The sequence below is a fragment of the Furipterus horrens genome, unplaced genomic scaffold (assembly GCF_987537825.1).
Source record: "Furipterus horrens unplaced genomic scaffold, mFurHor1.1.pri manual_scaffold_6, whole genome shotgun sequence".
Taxonomy (NCBI): Eukaryota; Metazoa; Chordata; class Mammalia; order Chiroptera; family Furipteridae; genus Furipterus; species Furipterus horrens.
The window spans coordinates 184,094,891-184,109,213 of record NW_028327176.1 but is presented as its reverse complement, the minus strand read 5'-3'; the positions used below and the strand labels follow the sequence as shown (position 1 = coordinate 184,109,213).

The 14,323-nt window shown below is 39.5% G+C and overlaps 1 protein-coding gene across 2 annotated transcripts; it reads left to right on the top strand.

The window, feature by feature from the left end:
• Positions 1–2,112: 2,112 nt before the first annotated feature.
• Positions 2,113–12,737, top strand: MTRF1L (mitochondrial translation release factor 1 like). 2 transcript variants are annotated; one of them, XM_090279998.1, is made up of 7 exons: positions 2,113–2,430; positions 5,941–6,020; positions 7,075–7,258; positions 7,731–7,894; positions 9,307–9,424; positions 11,667–11,803; positions 12,537–12,737. In XM_090279998.1, the coding sequence occupies exons 1-7, from the start codon at positions 2,142–2,144 to the stop codon at positions 12,735–12,737; spliced, it is 1,173 nt and encodes a 390-aa protein (XP_090136124.1). In that variant the 5' UTR covers positions 2,113–2,141. The 2 variants fall into 2 exon arrangements, with proteins under 2 accessions (XP_090136124.1, XP_090136125.1); XM_090279999.1 differs by lacking the exon at positions 2,113–2,430 and having other exon boundaries at positions 5,956–6,020; positions 7,100–7,258.
• Positions 12,738–14,323: the final 1,586 nt, after the last annotated feature.

Sequence of the window (14,323 nt, the reverse complement as noted above, 5' to 3'; positions counted from 1 at the left end):
ACTTAATAATACATATCCTTATTTTGGATTCCCCCAATATTTATTAGTGAATCATTAATTTTGAATGCATGAATACAACTTAATAGATACCACGCTTAGTTATATATTTTGAATGTCAGAATAACTGTAGGTACCTATAAACTGAATAGGTAACGCAGATTATTTTTTCTCCAATTTAAGTTGTTTTGGGTTTTTGTTCCCCTGTCCTTCAGTCTATTTTATCATTTTACCTGTGTACAATAGACTTCCTGAAAATGCTAGAATTTTCAACGTGATAGAATTTGAGCATGACAATAATGTAAGAAAACTCAGAAGTCTCAAACTATGTATATTTCTTGGAGTTTTCAAAGTAAATCAAATTACTGTTTTCATTTGACAAGATTGTATAAACCTATGGAAAACATTGTAAAATGCACATGCATTACACTGACTTTTAAAAAATGGTTTGAATTAATAAAGAATGCACCAATATATCCTTAGACAAGTTACTGTTTCCTCATTGGTGTAACACTATAGAAGTAAAAGGTACAGTGATTTATATTACTTAAATCTTGTGCATTCGAGGAAAAATAATTTCTGGCTGGATTCTTTACATTGTTCTGCAAGGTTATTGTTTATTACATTTTTTTCACCTTTTATAAATAATAAAGTATATTCTTGAAATGACTTCAGAATTCAGCTGAGAGATTTATCATGTTGAGTTCAAATAACCTCCACCATTTCTATGGTTAAAAAATAATTCAAAGTTTTGACTTGGGAAATAACTGTTCCTAATAGAGTTATAAACAACTTGGTCAGTCCTGTCTTATATGGGATCAATAATGGGTTTCAACCACTATTGTAAAGGAAAACAATTTTATAAAGTAGTGTGGATTGAAATGCACATTCAAACTGAGAGGAAGAATTACGGTAATTAGTTGGAGATTTGAAGTAGTAAAACCTATTTTTGATTTGTATTCAGAGAGGCACTTCGCTCATCCTTACACTTCACTTTATATTTGTATGTAGAGCTAAAGAATGAATACAGGCAATGTAAGCTCATTTTGTAAGAATTTTATGCTTTACCTCAATTGTCTTGATTAAATGACTTAAGGCTGACTTGACCTTGTCAAGGACATATCTTACCTTTTTTTAAAAAAAAAGGAGTAAATTACAGCCGTTTTCAGTATTTCAGCTCTCTCAACAGTGAAAGTTCTATTAGCAGACCCATCTCAAACCAGATAGTGGGAATTCCCAGATTATTTGGCCCTTACGCGCCCCAGGTCTGCCTTGGTTTTATTTATTCCCTCATATCGACTCCTCGGGGGGGGGGGGGGGGGGCTGCGAAAAGGTCTTTTGAATGTTGAAAAACATTTTATCAATGAACTTCATTCCTGGCCCCAATCCACTAACCAGAGTTTTGAGCGGTTAAGGCTCTGAAGGCTTTGCTCGCGTGGTTTACTGAAACAAGGCATCACTCAACCTCCTTAAAAAATGGCCGAGGGTAACTAGGAGTAAGAGTGAACGGGCCCGCAGGACACCAGCTGAGCAAGGAAGTCATCTGGGAGCAAGTCTGTTACAAGGCAGGTACAGGACAGGAAATCGGGTTTAGCGAAATCCCTCCTAGGTTGTTTGCGAGGACACCTGCCACGTCCTAATCAGCACGAGCATTATCCACCGACGAAAAAGAAACGGTCAGCTCTCAACCTGTTTCCTAACAATTCGCTTTTGGAAACAGTCACTTCCGTGAGTGGCCTCAGCCTCGGGCTAACACCAGACTGCCCTCCGGGGCGGTACTAGGAAATCCTCAGGCGGTGCTTGGGAAACAAATCCTCGACGTCAGACAACGGAGGGACAGCCCGCGCCTTTTCCCTTCCTGCCCACACACCAGCCTGGCACGTTCCTGGGGACGTTTGTGCCACGGTTTAAAGAGGGTGCCCAAACCCTCCCGCACGCCCCACTACTAATTCCGCTCTGCACCCTCAACTTCCGGGCTCTGCGGATGCAGCGGCCTTTAAATGTTTGGCCGGAAGTTCTCACAGACGCTTCCGGGAGGCCCTTTAAAACTCGCGCGTGTGCTGGGCGGGGCTCGCTCAGCCCTCGCCCCTATTTCCAAGTCCCGTTTGGTGTCGCGAGACTCGCTCGGCTCGACGCTTCCGGCTATGGCCAGCCTGGGCAGTCGAGGCTCAGCTATGCGATTCCCTTACCTGTTAAGTGTCGCTCGGTGTCTGTGGGCTCGTCCCGCTGCTGCCCAGGCCCGCCGGCACCGAAGTTGCGGTAGCCCACCGCTGGAGGAGCTGTTCGCCCGCGGCGGGCCCTTGAGGTCCCTCCTGGAGCGCCAGGCAGGATCTGAATCCCAGTTGCGGGTCAGGGAGCCTGAGTTGGTGGCCATAGCCAAACGGCTGAGCGAGAAGGAGCAGGAGCTGCAGGAGACCGAGCACTTGCTGCGTGGTAAGGGCCGGGCCCAAGGAATCGGGATTGAAAACAGATTCATGACTGTTGGTTTGCCTTTCGCACTGAGCTGCTGGTCAGGTGTCTACACCGTCTCCGAGTTTGAAGCTCTTAACTAGTTAAGTTGCAACCCTTTTTGGCTTGGATAAGAGGCCAAGGCATCATTGTGTACGTTTTGTTTTGAACAAGGCCCGATCTCTTTTATTGTTTCCCGTTATCCCCATTTTCTTGCCGTACCCCGTCCCTCCTCCCCCCAGTACTGCTAGAAACCACGCTCAGATTCCAGGCTCAGGGGCTCCTTTCGAGTACCGGGTGGGTTGGTTTCCCGACCCCGAGGCGGGGATGGGGGTGGTTGGAAGAACCTGGTGTCCGACTCTTGGAGCGCTCCCCGGGAGCCCCGCCTCTCCAATTGGAGTCCGTGAGCCCCATTGACACAGGGCCCCGCCCCCTTTCACGGTAGGGAACCGTAACTTGACGTTGATTGGCTGAGCCCTCTGGCAGTCTCCGTGCTATGGGGCTCCAGAGCAGTGCTTCTGAAAGTGTGGTAAAAGGACCACTTTCGGTGGTGGTAGGAGAGGTGGATGCTAATTCCACACGTGTGACTCAGTATCTGAGACCTAGAAATTAGGTGTTTTTAACAAGTTTCCCAAGTGGTTAGTGTGCGTTCAGATCTGGATGGGGCCTACGTTTCTGCACCTGTAAGCTCCTAGGGGTGCCGAGCTGTAGAGGGGGGGCCACAATCTATTTGGGGGAAGAGAATTAATTATAATACAGCTAAAAAGTGAGAACAGATAGCTAAATAGACCTAGGAGAGCAAGAACTTGTTGGGGAGGATTTGTGCAAGAATAAAGGGCCCCACCCTTCGAGGATATAACAACAGTTTAACCTTTGATCCTTTAGCATACTCCAGGATTTGCCTAGCTCTCTCTAGGTATTAACTCCCGTTTTTATAACAAACTGTGAAGTGGGTACTCGTAGTTAGCCTCCCGTGACAGAAGAGGAACCTGAAGCATACAGGTAACATAATGGCTCAGGTTACACAGCTTTTAAGGAATGAAGTTTGGATGGGAATGACTCCAGATCTCAGGCTTTCAATCACTGTACTCTCTGTTAACCAAGGGAGAGGGGAGATTATGGGACGTGGCAGGTTGCAGCATTTTGTAAGGGGAGGAGGGTCAAACACTAATGGAAAAAGGTTGATTTTTATCCTGTTGGCAGAAGGGAGCCTTCAGAAGCTTTTAGATTGGGGAGCTTTGTTGCTTGGGAAGCTGGATTTGTGGTGGTTAGAAGTCAGTCTGGAATGAAAATGAAGATGCCACGGAGAACGAGGCTAGGCAGTGGTCTAGGTGAGAGTAAAGCAGAGTCTAAATTAAGTGATTTAAGAGGAAAGTTAGGTGCCCAGAGTGTAAAAATAAAAAAGGTATTAAGGATAATGGGGGAAATATCCTTTGGAGAAAAATTAAATTCGTTTCATAATTTAAACCAAGTTTAAAATGAAAGTGACTTAAAATCCACTTGATTAGAGCATCGTCCCGATACGCCAAGGTTGTGGGTTCTATCCCTGGTCAGGGCACATATAGGAGTCAACCAAAGAGTGCATAAATAAGTAGAGCAAGAACTCGATGTTTATCTCTCTCTTCCACCCTTTCTCTCTCTCAAATCCATTTTTAAAAACTGTTGCTGGCAGAATGCACCTCATCTTAAAAACAACAGAAAATATCTTCGCAACTACTGAGTTCTTACTACATGCGAGATACCACCAATTACCCGCTCCCAAAAAAAAGTATGAAACTACCTTTTAGGCACTTAAAACCTAGCGAAGAAAGAGAGACATTTAAGTAGTTAAGTAAAAATATAAACGGATGTGCGTTTTTGTTGTTTTAATTTCTGCAATAATGAGCAGTGTTATAAAAAGTAAAGACTGGCATTTTAATGGATCTTAAAGCGTGAGCAGGAAGTTGCCAACTAGTTAGTATAAGAGAAGGGAATTGAAGCCACCGGTGACCAGTAGGATAAAGGACCAAGGTGGGAAATAAAATCTGTCAGAAACTTAGAGTAAGTGCAGGAGTTGATAACGTAATAACTTAAAACCAGAAGAACAGCGAAGACCCTCGCATGACAAAGCACCTGGATTTGTTTCCACAGACCATCAGTTTTTTAAGCAGAGAAGTAATACCTTTTTAAAGATCGATTAATGTTGGCATCGTGTTGAGGATGACTTGGAGGATTCTTCAGAGACCCCGGTGGCTGACATTTAATTATTTGTTTATTTAAATTAAATTACGTCTAGACTTCAGTTCCAATCTTCTTAGCCTTATGGAACACTGCCTTTCAGAATTGAAAGGTACTGTAGTGATCATCCAGCTCAGATCTTTCACTTTACCCTTGAGACTCAGTGACATTTGGTGTTCCCCTGAGAGAACCATGGTGGTTAGAATTCAGTTTTCCTTTTTCTGAGTCAACATATTTAACGTTTCCCCAAATTTCTTCCAAACCAAATTCTTGCCAAAATAACTTCCTGCCCCTCCGCCAAGAGAGCTTTACTTGCATATCTCAGTTTTGCTGTTGTCATGGTCTCTCCCTGAATTAATCCTTTTTTCCTCTTTCTCCCCATTCCAAAAATGAACTAAAAAAAAAATCTTTCAATGTACCACTGTTTTAATATTCAATCACATAGTGTTTTAGGTTGTTTGTGAGTCCTTCTCCCCTAGAAAAACATAGACAAACTAAAATTACCTCATATCTTGCCTTATATATTATTGCCCCCAGTTTCCAGCATAGCTGGGTCTTAATAATTGAACAAACTGATACTTGTATGAGTTTGATCTTTCAACAGAGAGCAATTTATAATCGCTTTAAAAAAAGTCCTCTTCTTTTTATAGGTTGCATGTGGTCCATAGGGTAGAGCTTGAAAGGTAAAAATGAAATCTCAAAGAAGAAATATGAATTAGAATAAAACGAGAGAGAGAGAGGGCAGTACTTGATGTAAACATTCTATAAACATTAGGTAGGGTCTAAATGTTGGAGTTGGATACTTACTTTATATCAATGAAATATTTACTAATAAGACAAGAAGTAACTTTCTACTTTTTAATTCAGTTTTGGTGTAACTGATGGAAACTTCTGTTCCCCTCTGGTCTGACTAGCTTAATTCATCCATTTGTTGTACAGTCTTAAGTTGGGAAACTAAAAGCATATTTGTTAATAGGAATATTTCATGCAGGTAGAATTATAAAAGTTTAATAGGTTTAATAGTTCCTTTGTATTTTTGTATAGATTTTTATTTTATGTATGCTTGCTTTTGTCATCAGGAAAAAAGCTTTTTTAAAAAAGCTATGTTGCTTATGAAAACTAATACATAAAATGCTATTTTTAATTAATGGAAGTTATTAAAAGTATAAGAAAGAAATTTTATTTTTCCCTTGCTCTACAACAAAATTATTTTCTTGAATTCTGTTGGCAACTTAACACTAATTAAGGAAAACTTAACCTGCTTCCTTTATTTCTTAGATGAAAATGAAGACTTACGGAAACTTGCAGAGAATGAAGTAACTGCGTGTCAGAAAGAAATATCTCAGCTGAAGCATCAGGTACAGTATTTGTGCAAAGAATAAAGCATTAGTGCTACTAATTCTAATGAATTTTATTAGAGGTTAATAAAAACAATTGAGGACTTAGCTTATTAGTATTTAGGATTATAAACTTTTTTTAAAGCAGGAAACACATACTCCCTGTGGTCCTATTTTTATCATACTAAAAGAATTATAGAGCTTTGGCACAAGGATGAATGTTACATTAATCGGATTTGCCAGAAAGGCATGAAATATTGGTATTCTGTGTCCCCCCGCCTCCTTTTTTTTAAGAGAGATGAGGGTGGGGCCAGACTATGCGTAGAAGAGGTTATGAAGTGATGGTAGACTGTGCTCCCCGGAAGCAGGAATACTTCTTTATCTTCGTGTGGCGCTGTCAGAGTGCCAGACCTAGAGTAGGTCCTCGGGAGTTTTCGAACTGAATTGTAGACTTTTGGTTTTACATCTAGGAGAACATATTAGGAATTAAATGAAGAATAGTCATCATAAAAAATTAGTACCATTCTTTTAATTCTGTAGAGCAGAGCTTAAAGGTTTACAGCAGTTATCTCTGGGGATAAAAGTGAAAGAACATGGTAAGGTGAGGAAGGAGTCCAGAAATGGGGTGCTGAATTTAGAGGTGCTATCTCTTCCCTGGCCAGATGTCGAACTCATCGAAAATGAATGCCCCCCACAACCTACTCTAAAAGGGAAGTTCCACTGTGGAGTGAAAAGTCTTATGTAACTTGCTCTACGCCATTGTCCGTTTTTGTGTGTGTGAAACAGAAGGTCCTATATATTAAAAGTGTCTCTTCATTGGCTAGTAATTCACAAACAGATGTAAGTTGTATCGTTTGTATGTAAGTTTTAGCTGAACCTGATAACATAAATGTAATATTAATATTTTTTAGAAATTATGCTTATATGGTCCTAATTGGCAAGGTGTCCACACAGTAATAAGCAATATTAAATTTGGTTAGAGAATTTTTAAGTAAATTGACTAATTAAAATCCTGCATCTAATCATTTACTTCTAAGCCTTAATGACAGAAGATGTGATAATTTTTTATTTACAGATTATCTTACTTTTGGTTCCCTCAGAAGAAACAGATGAAAATGATTTGATCCTGGAGGTAACTGCAGGAGTTGGGGGTCAGGAGGCAATGTTGTTTACTTCAGAGATATTTGATATGTATCAGCAATATGCTGCGTTTAAAAGATGGCATTTTGAAACCCTGGAATATTTTCCAAGTGAAATAGGTCAGTGAACTGTTTAATTTGTTTTCGGGAAAGTGTAGATTGATCTACATGTGTCCTAGGAAAAGGGTTGGAAAGACCAGGCTTTAGAATTTATTTGTAAGGATGCTTAAGTAATTTTATGCTCATCATTCACGTAATGATTTTGAATGCAAATTACCAATTTTGAAAGGGCCTATAAAATGTTAGTCATTCAGTACTAACCGCTGAATGAGTAATTGTCTTAAATGAATAATTGTATTTTAGACATGTTATTGAGTCTGTTAACATCATACATGCTTCATGTTTCATAAGCAATAAAGATAGTAGGTATTAAAACACTGGTTATCATAAACTTCTTAAAGTTTTCGATATGTTTTACCCTCTATAGCCTGTTTCGTAACTCTTAAATATATCTCAAGATGGTTGAGGTGATGGTCAGATGTTTATAAATGGAAAGAATAATAAAGAATTCCATTTCTCCAATATTTTCTAGGAGGGCTTAGACATGCATCTGCCAGCATTGGGGGTTCAGAAGCCTATAAGCACATGAAGTTTGAAGGGGGCGTGCACAGGGTCCAACGAGTGCCGAGGACGGAGAAGCAAGGCCGCATCCATACCAGCACCATGACGGTGGCAGTGCTGCCCCAGCCCGCTGAGGTCAGTGTCCCTTGCCTCGGACTCCTGGGCCGAGCACAGCGCCTTGCCCCAGAGCAGCGCTCGCTCCACTACTGAATTGCGCCTCTCCTTTTCTTCTCATTTGCCCTTCATCACAGATTTCGAGTTATTTTTGAGAACCTGGTATCTCAGTCCAATAAGTATGAGCTTATAATAGATGGCAAGGATTATACAAATAATTTAATCATGCATTGTCTATTAACTTTTCTCTACCACTAAGCTTCCAGTAGTTACATTGAGACCATCTCTACAGGAGAGACAGTATTAACTTACTTTAAATAGGGTTTAAGACTGTTTGACTCTATAATGACTTTTTTGCTTTGTATTGAATGATTCTCAAGAGTATCAATAGCAAGAATCCTGTTTCAACAGAATTACTACTTCATAACCTAGTCACATTAAAATGGTAAAATATTGTTAGTATACTTGATTCTGACAAAGAAAATTCTGTTTACGGTATTTGTAAAATAGTTGGGAAATTCTGCTTTGCTTACATCCGTTTTGCTGAAAAGTGATAAGTATTTAACTTGTCTTTCAAAATGAAGGATGAGTGATTTGAGAAGTTTAATTGAGGGTTTTCTTTATTAATTTTGGGGAAAATTACAATTTGACTGTCTAAGAGGAGACATACCTACCTAGGTACTAGTCACTTTGGTTTAAGCATCTTGGGAATAGAAGAAGGGAGTTTTCAATAGAAGATGGAGACTGAGGCCCACGTATTCTCATTCAATTCTTCTAGCAGCCGTAAAGAGGAGCCCCGTGGGGAGACATGGAGGGCCTCTGAATGTTAGGGTTCCTGCTGCCAGGGCTGTAGACATGCCATAGACTGGTCCACAGTTATTCATGAAACAGAGGTTTTTAATTCTGGTGCTTCTGATGGGGACTCCCAGGGCAGAGCATTATCCTGACGTCAGATCCCAGTGTATTTATTAATTGAGTCTTGGCTTTATCATTTCTCTTTGTCTCTCCTCTCCCTCCAAATATGTTTTAAGTCCTCCTTTAAATTCAAATTAAACAAAATAAGCCTTTCCTATAGTTTTTAAACTGGCATTGTTGCTTTCCTGCTAAAGTCTTTTTGAACTCAGAAATATTCTACAAAATCTCATTTCAGCTCTTATACTTAGATTTTTAATGATAATTTAAGTTATACAGTTCATGTGGTAAGAAGAAGTCCAGTTTTTGAGGATTAGGGGGAGTTTGTTTTTATAGTATATTTTGATCTGCTCCACTTGCAAAAAGAAAAGTTTAAAAAATGGTATCCTTCTAATTACCTTCTAATCTTCTAAATTTCATGAATTCTATAACAAATTTATATTTATTAATGGATAGTTCTTTCCTTTGAACAGTTCATACATGTAATATCTCTAAATCCCAACTTTTCCTCTTATGTGTAGATTAACCTAGTGATTAATCCTAAAGAATTGAGAATTGATACCAAACGAGCCAGTGGAGCCGGGGGGCAGCATGTCAATACCACCGACAGTGCCGTCCGAATAGTTCATCTTCCCACAGGTACGTACTCACTTATTCAGCATAAGACGCTGAAGAAGGAAATCAAATTCTCAATGACCTAATTTTCCACTGAAATAGATCCTTAGTTTCCATAGGATATATCCTAAGGATTGTTATTAAATATTTGATTTATATAGAATTCTTAGCTGAAACTCTACAGGATAGTTGCAAAGCCAGGAAGATGAAGGCGTCTAACCGGGAATTTCTTGTTAGTGACTATGAAGAGAAGGTATGGCTAGTTCTTCCAGGTAGCCTTCTCAAATTTATACTAGTAGATATCACTATTAAAACAATCTCACAGTAAAGGCATTATCACAGGTTCCTCTTTATTAGAATAATGCTCTAAATCACTAGTTCTTAGCGGTTTTTTTGAAGGGAGAAGGACAAGGATCCCTAGGAGGAAATGAAAGCCTGGACCCAAGACCCAGAAACATGCTTATAAGCAAAGTTTTACATACAATTTCAGGGGCTTTATTTCCATTAAGTCCATCCACAGACCTCCGGGGGTTCTGATTCTAGTTAGACGATGGAGCTATATGAGTATTTCCTAAGCCTTCAACGACTAGGTAGAACTGCAGTGATTTATATGAGGTAAAGAGCAAATGTATAGTGAACTTATCTAGAAAAGAATATAAGAATCCCTTAGTGACCTATCTCAAAATGGCATTAATGCCTTTTTATCCGTAGTGGTTGGTGGAAGTGATGGATTGATTTCTTTTTGTTTTCTTAAATATGATGAAATCCTCATGTTAAACTTAAAGATGATGCCTTATGTAATACGTAGTATATAAACAAGTAGAAAAAAAATGGAAATCCTCAAAAACATTAATAATGATTATCTCTGGATATAGGATTAACTTTTCAATATTTTATTGTATTTTTGTTTCTTTGATGAGTTTTATTTTCAGATTATTTATTTTTTGGTTCTCATAAAATGCTTCTATTGATCTAAAAAATTTTTAAATTATTCTATTATTGTTCAAGTATAGTTGTCCCAGTTTTTCCCACATTGCTCTTCCCTGTCCCCCCCCCCCCCCCGCTTCCACTCAATCCCCAACCATGGGTCCTTTATACTTGTTCCTTGACTAGACCCTTCCCCTTCTTTCTCCCAACATCCCCCTTCCCCTTCCCCTTCTTTCCCCGTCATCCCCATCCCCCGTCCCCTCTGGTTGCTGTGTTTTCCTTATTTCCATATCTCTGGTTCTATTTGTTCATTTGTTTGTTGTTTTTATTGATTTTAAAGTATATTTTGTTGCTTATACCATTACAGTTGTCCCAATTTTTTCTCCCTTTGCCCCCCTCCCCCTGGTACCCTCCTTCCCTCCAGCAGTCCTTCCCCCTTAGTTCAGGTCCATGGGTCATGCATATAAGTTCTTTGACATCTCCATTTCCCTTACTATTCTTAACATCCCCCTCCCAATTATGCTTCTTAATCCCTGTACCCTTTCCCCCACTCTTCCCCTGAGATCACACCCCAGGTGTCCTTCCCAGCTTTTTATCCACCATGCGTGAATGTGGAACCGCCTGGTCCACCAGCTGCCACCATACCAGGTCCTCTCCTCCCCGTCTCCTCCCCTCCTACTCGTCTGGATGACTATTTCTTGAAATATTTGGTTGTCCTACTTCGATACAGTTCACTTTTCTGGCAGTTCTGGTGGTTTTTTGTTTTTAATTTAGTTGTGATCATTATTATGGCTGTGCAAAGAGGCAAAATTTGTCTACTTATGCCCCCATCTTGGACCAGAGTTGTTTGTTTTCAGAGAGAGGGGGAGAGAGGGTGCAAGAGAGGGAAACATCCATCAGTTGCCTCTTGCACAACCCCCAACTGGGGACCTGGCCTGCAACCTTGGCGGTGTGCCCTGGCTGTGAATCCCACCTGTGACCTTTTGGTTTGTGGGAGGACGCCCAGCCCGCTGAGCTACACCAGTCAGTGATGAGGAGTTATTTATTTTTTTTAAATTATGGTGGTTGGTTGAAGTATGGAAAAGCAATACATATTAAAGATTAATACTTATTGCTTAGTATGCATGCCTTCGGTATGGAAATACTATGCGCTGTAGTTCAAACTTAAATTTTGAGTTTCTTGATAACTATGAGTTATTTGTTATCCTCCTTTTAATATTAGAATCCTATTTGTCTCCTCACAAAGAATGAAGAAAAAAGATGAGAAGGTAAAGGAGTGTTCCTTTTAATAAAGGAAGATTTTTTTCATTAAAACTCTAATTCCCATAACACTATTTAGGTGTGGTTTCCGAATGCCAACAAGAGAGATCTCAGCTGAGAAATAAAGAGCTCGCCATGAAAAAGCTACGTGCAAAGCTATACAGCCTGCGTCTAGAAGAAGAAACAAACAAAAGATACAACGCCAGAAAAATTCAGGTAAAACTGAGTTGAAAAAATACTTCTAAACAACATGTTTTTAAATAACTCAACTTTTATATATGTTACAGTTGTCCCAATGTATTTGTCAAAATAAGAAACAATTCAGGTAGCTCAGCCAAGGGCTAATCTTGTTTTATAGTAATCTTATACTTAGGCTCTGTTTTCTACATTCAAGGGTATTTTTCTGACTTTTAATCAGTTATTAGAAAGAGATATATGGAGTTCGTTCTGAAAATTTTGGAAAAACAATGGAAAGCAAATTGAACTTTCTTCCTGATATTTAATAACTTACAGTCCTTTTATTAATATCATATTAATGGGAAATTCATCCATTTGTCGTCACTGAAGATGATTGATTCACAGATTTTATGTGTTTAATTACCATTTGAATATCACTGTGCCAGGCTGTATGCGCACATCATCACCGTGTAGCGGTATTATTTGTCTGTATTTTACAGATGGGGAGACTAAAGGGAGTTGAAATAAATTGCCTGAAGTCACAGAGCAGTGAAGTGGCCGAGAGAGAATTCAGATACTAATCTGACTGACTTTAAAGCTCACATTCTTTTTTTCTCTATCATATTCCCATGTTATTTGAGGAGTCATGTTAAAACTTGGTTCTTACATTGTGTTTCAAATTATAAAGCAAGGCTTAATTTCCAGTTATCTTAAATTTGTAGGTTTGTTGGCCTGAATCTAACTGTATCTCATATCTTTTATATACATATAGGTTGGAAGTAAAGGAAGGTCAGAAAAAATAAGAACATATAATTTTCCACAGAACCGGGTCACAGATCACAGAATAAACAAGTCACTTCATGATCTGGGAACTTTTATGCAAGGAGAATATCTATTGGATGAACTTTTACAGTCATTGAAAGACTATGCTGATTATGAATCTTTAGTAGAAATTCTTTCAAAAAAACTTTGAATTAAAGACAATGAATGAAAATTCTACTATAGCAAATCACACTGTATGTAAATTACCACCAGTATTGTCTTGAAAAACATGAGGTAACACAGTTGGAAGTAATATGCATTTTTAATAGTATACAGTAGTCCCTCTCTATATCGCGGTTCACTTATCGCAGCCTCACTGTATTGCGGGATTTTTAAAAAATATTTAATTATTTATCGCGGATTTTTCGTTGTATCATGAGAATTTGCAGTACTGTGTACGTATTGTTATGTAGGTTTAAGAGTGTAGAATATGTTTAAGAACATAAGGAGTGTTTATGAAAGCGTGGAAAAGGTTAATAAAGGACTGGGAATGGTTTATAGGTGTGTGGGAAGCGTTTATAAAGCCTTAAAGTTATATATAAATACTAAAATAAATGTAAGGTTCCTACTTCGCGGATTTTCACCTATCGCGGGTGGCGGGGGCGTGTGGGGGGGTCTAGAATGTAATGCCCGCAATAAGTGAGGGAATACTGTATATAAATCATCTCTCAATGTATTAGTAAAAAATATACCTACAATATAATCATGGCTCTGGTTGTATATTTTGGACTCCTTAAGTAGAGAAAGGAAAATCATTCTTTGTTTTATGTAAAATATTGAATGATCAAAAATTGGTTTAACTACTATGAAACACTTCTAACATAATATAGTAGGAATATGACCATAAATGCTGTATTAAAGTCTAGTCAGGAAACAGAAATCATTAATTTTAATGGGGATAATTTTGATATAAATTTTTAAATGATGGGATTAGCTTTGGGGAGAACTCTAATCCACTAAGACTGAGAGAATATCCAAGGAAAGAACATCCTTGGAAGGGGCTTCCCTTCTTCCAGGGTGGGAAGGGTGTGGCTAGAGCTCTCCACTACCGAAAAGGTCTCTGAGTTGCCCTGGGCCAGAGCTGGTCTGCAGGTGGTGGTGGATCAGGGCTTGCAGACAGAGAACCCTCCAACACTCAGAAACTGATAAGCAAGAAGCCTTCCATCAGGGCGTCAGCAAAAGCTGTTGTGTCTGCATTAATGGGAGTTCTCCAAAGAAACAGAAACAATAGGATATATGTGTATAGAGAGAGAGATTTATTATGAGGAATTGGGTCACTTGATTATGGAGGTTAGCAAATGCACAATCTGCAGCACGGGCCAGCCCCTCGGAGAGCCCGCAGAGCTGATGCTGTAGTTCCCGCCACAAAGCAGGCCGCTGGCCAGTTCTTGCTTGCTCAGGAGAGACCAGGGTTTTTGCTTTTTTCGGGACTTTGATTGCATGGGGCCCACCCACTTTACTGGGGGCATTTTGCTTTACTCGGTGCTCACGGATTTAAGTGTTAATCTCATCCAGAAACACCCAGAGCATGTTACTAAACATCTGGGCATCCTCTGGCCTAGCCAAGTTGCCACATAAAATTAGCCATGAACCCTCAGTTTCCAAGAGCATTCTGGCAGTTGTGCCATAGAAATGAGAAGCAGCACACTGGAAACAAGACAAGCCCCTTCCTACTGCACTGTCTGTCCCTCTGCCACCATGCACTGACAAAGCGTAACATGGTACCAGCTGGCAAAG

What these genes read in the sequence shown, in the direction of transcription:
- MTRF1L (XM_090279998.1), top strand. Translation starts at nt 2,142, where the DNA reads ATGGCCAGCCTGGGCAGTCGAGGCTCAGCTATGCGATTCCCTTACCTG. An exon ending in TGCTGCCCCAGCCCGCTGAG is followed by an intron (nt 7,895 to 9,306) that starts GTCAGTGTCCCT and finishes TCTTATGTGTAG; the next exon opens with ATTAACCTAGTGATTAATCC. An exon ending in ACAACGCCAGAAAAATTCAG is followed by an intron (nt 11,804 to 12,536) that starts GTAAAACTGAGT and finishes ATATACATATAG; the next exon opens with GTTGGAAGTAAAGGAAGGTC.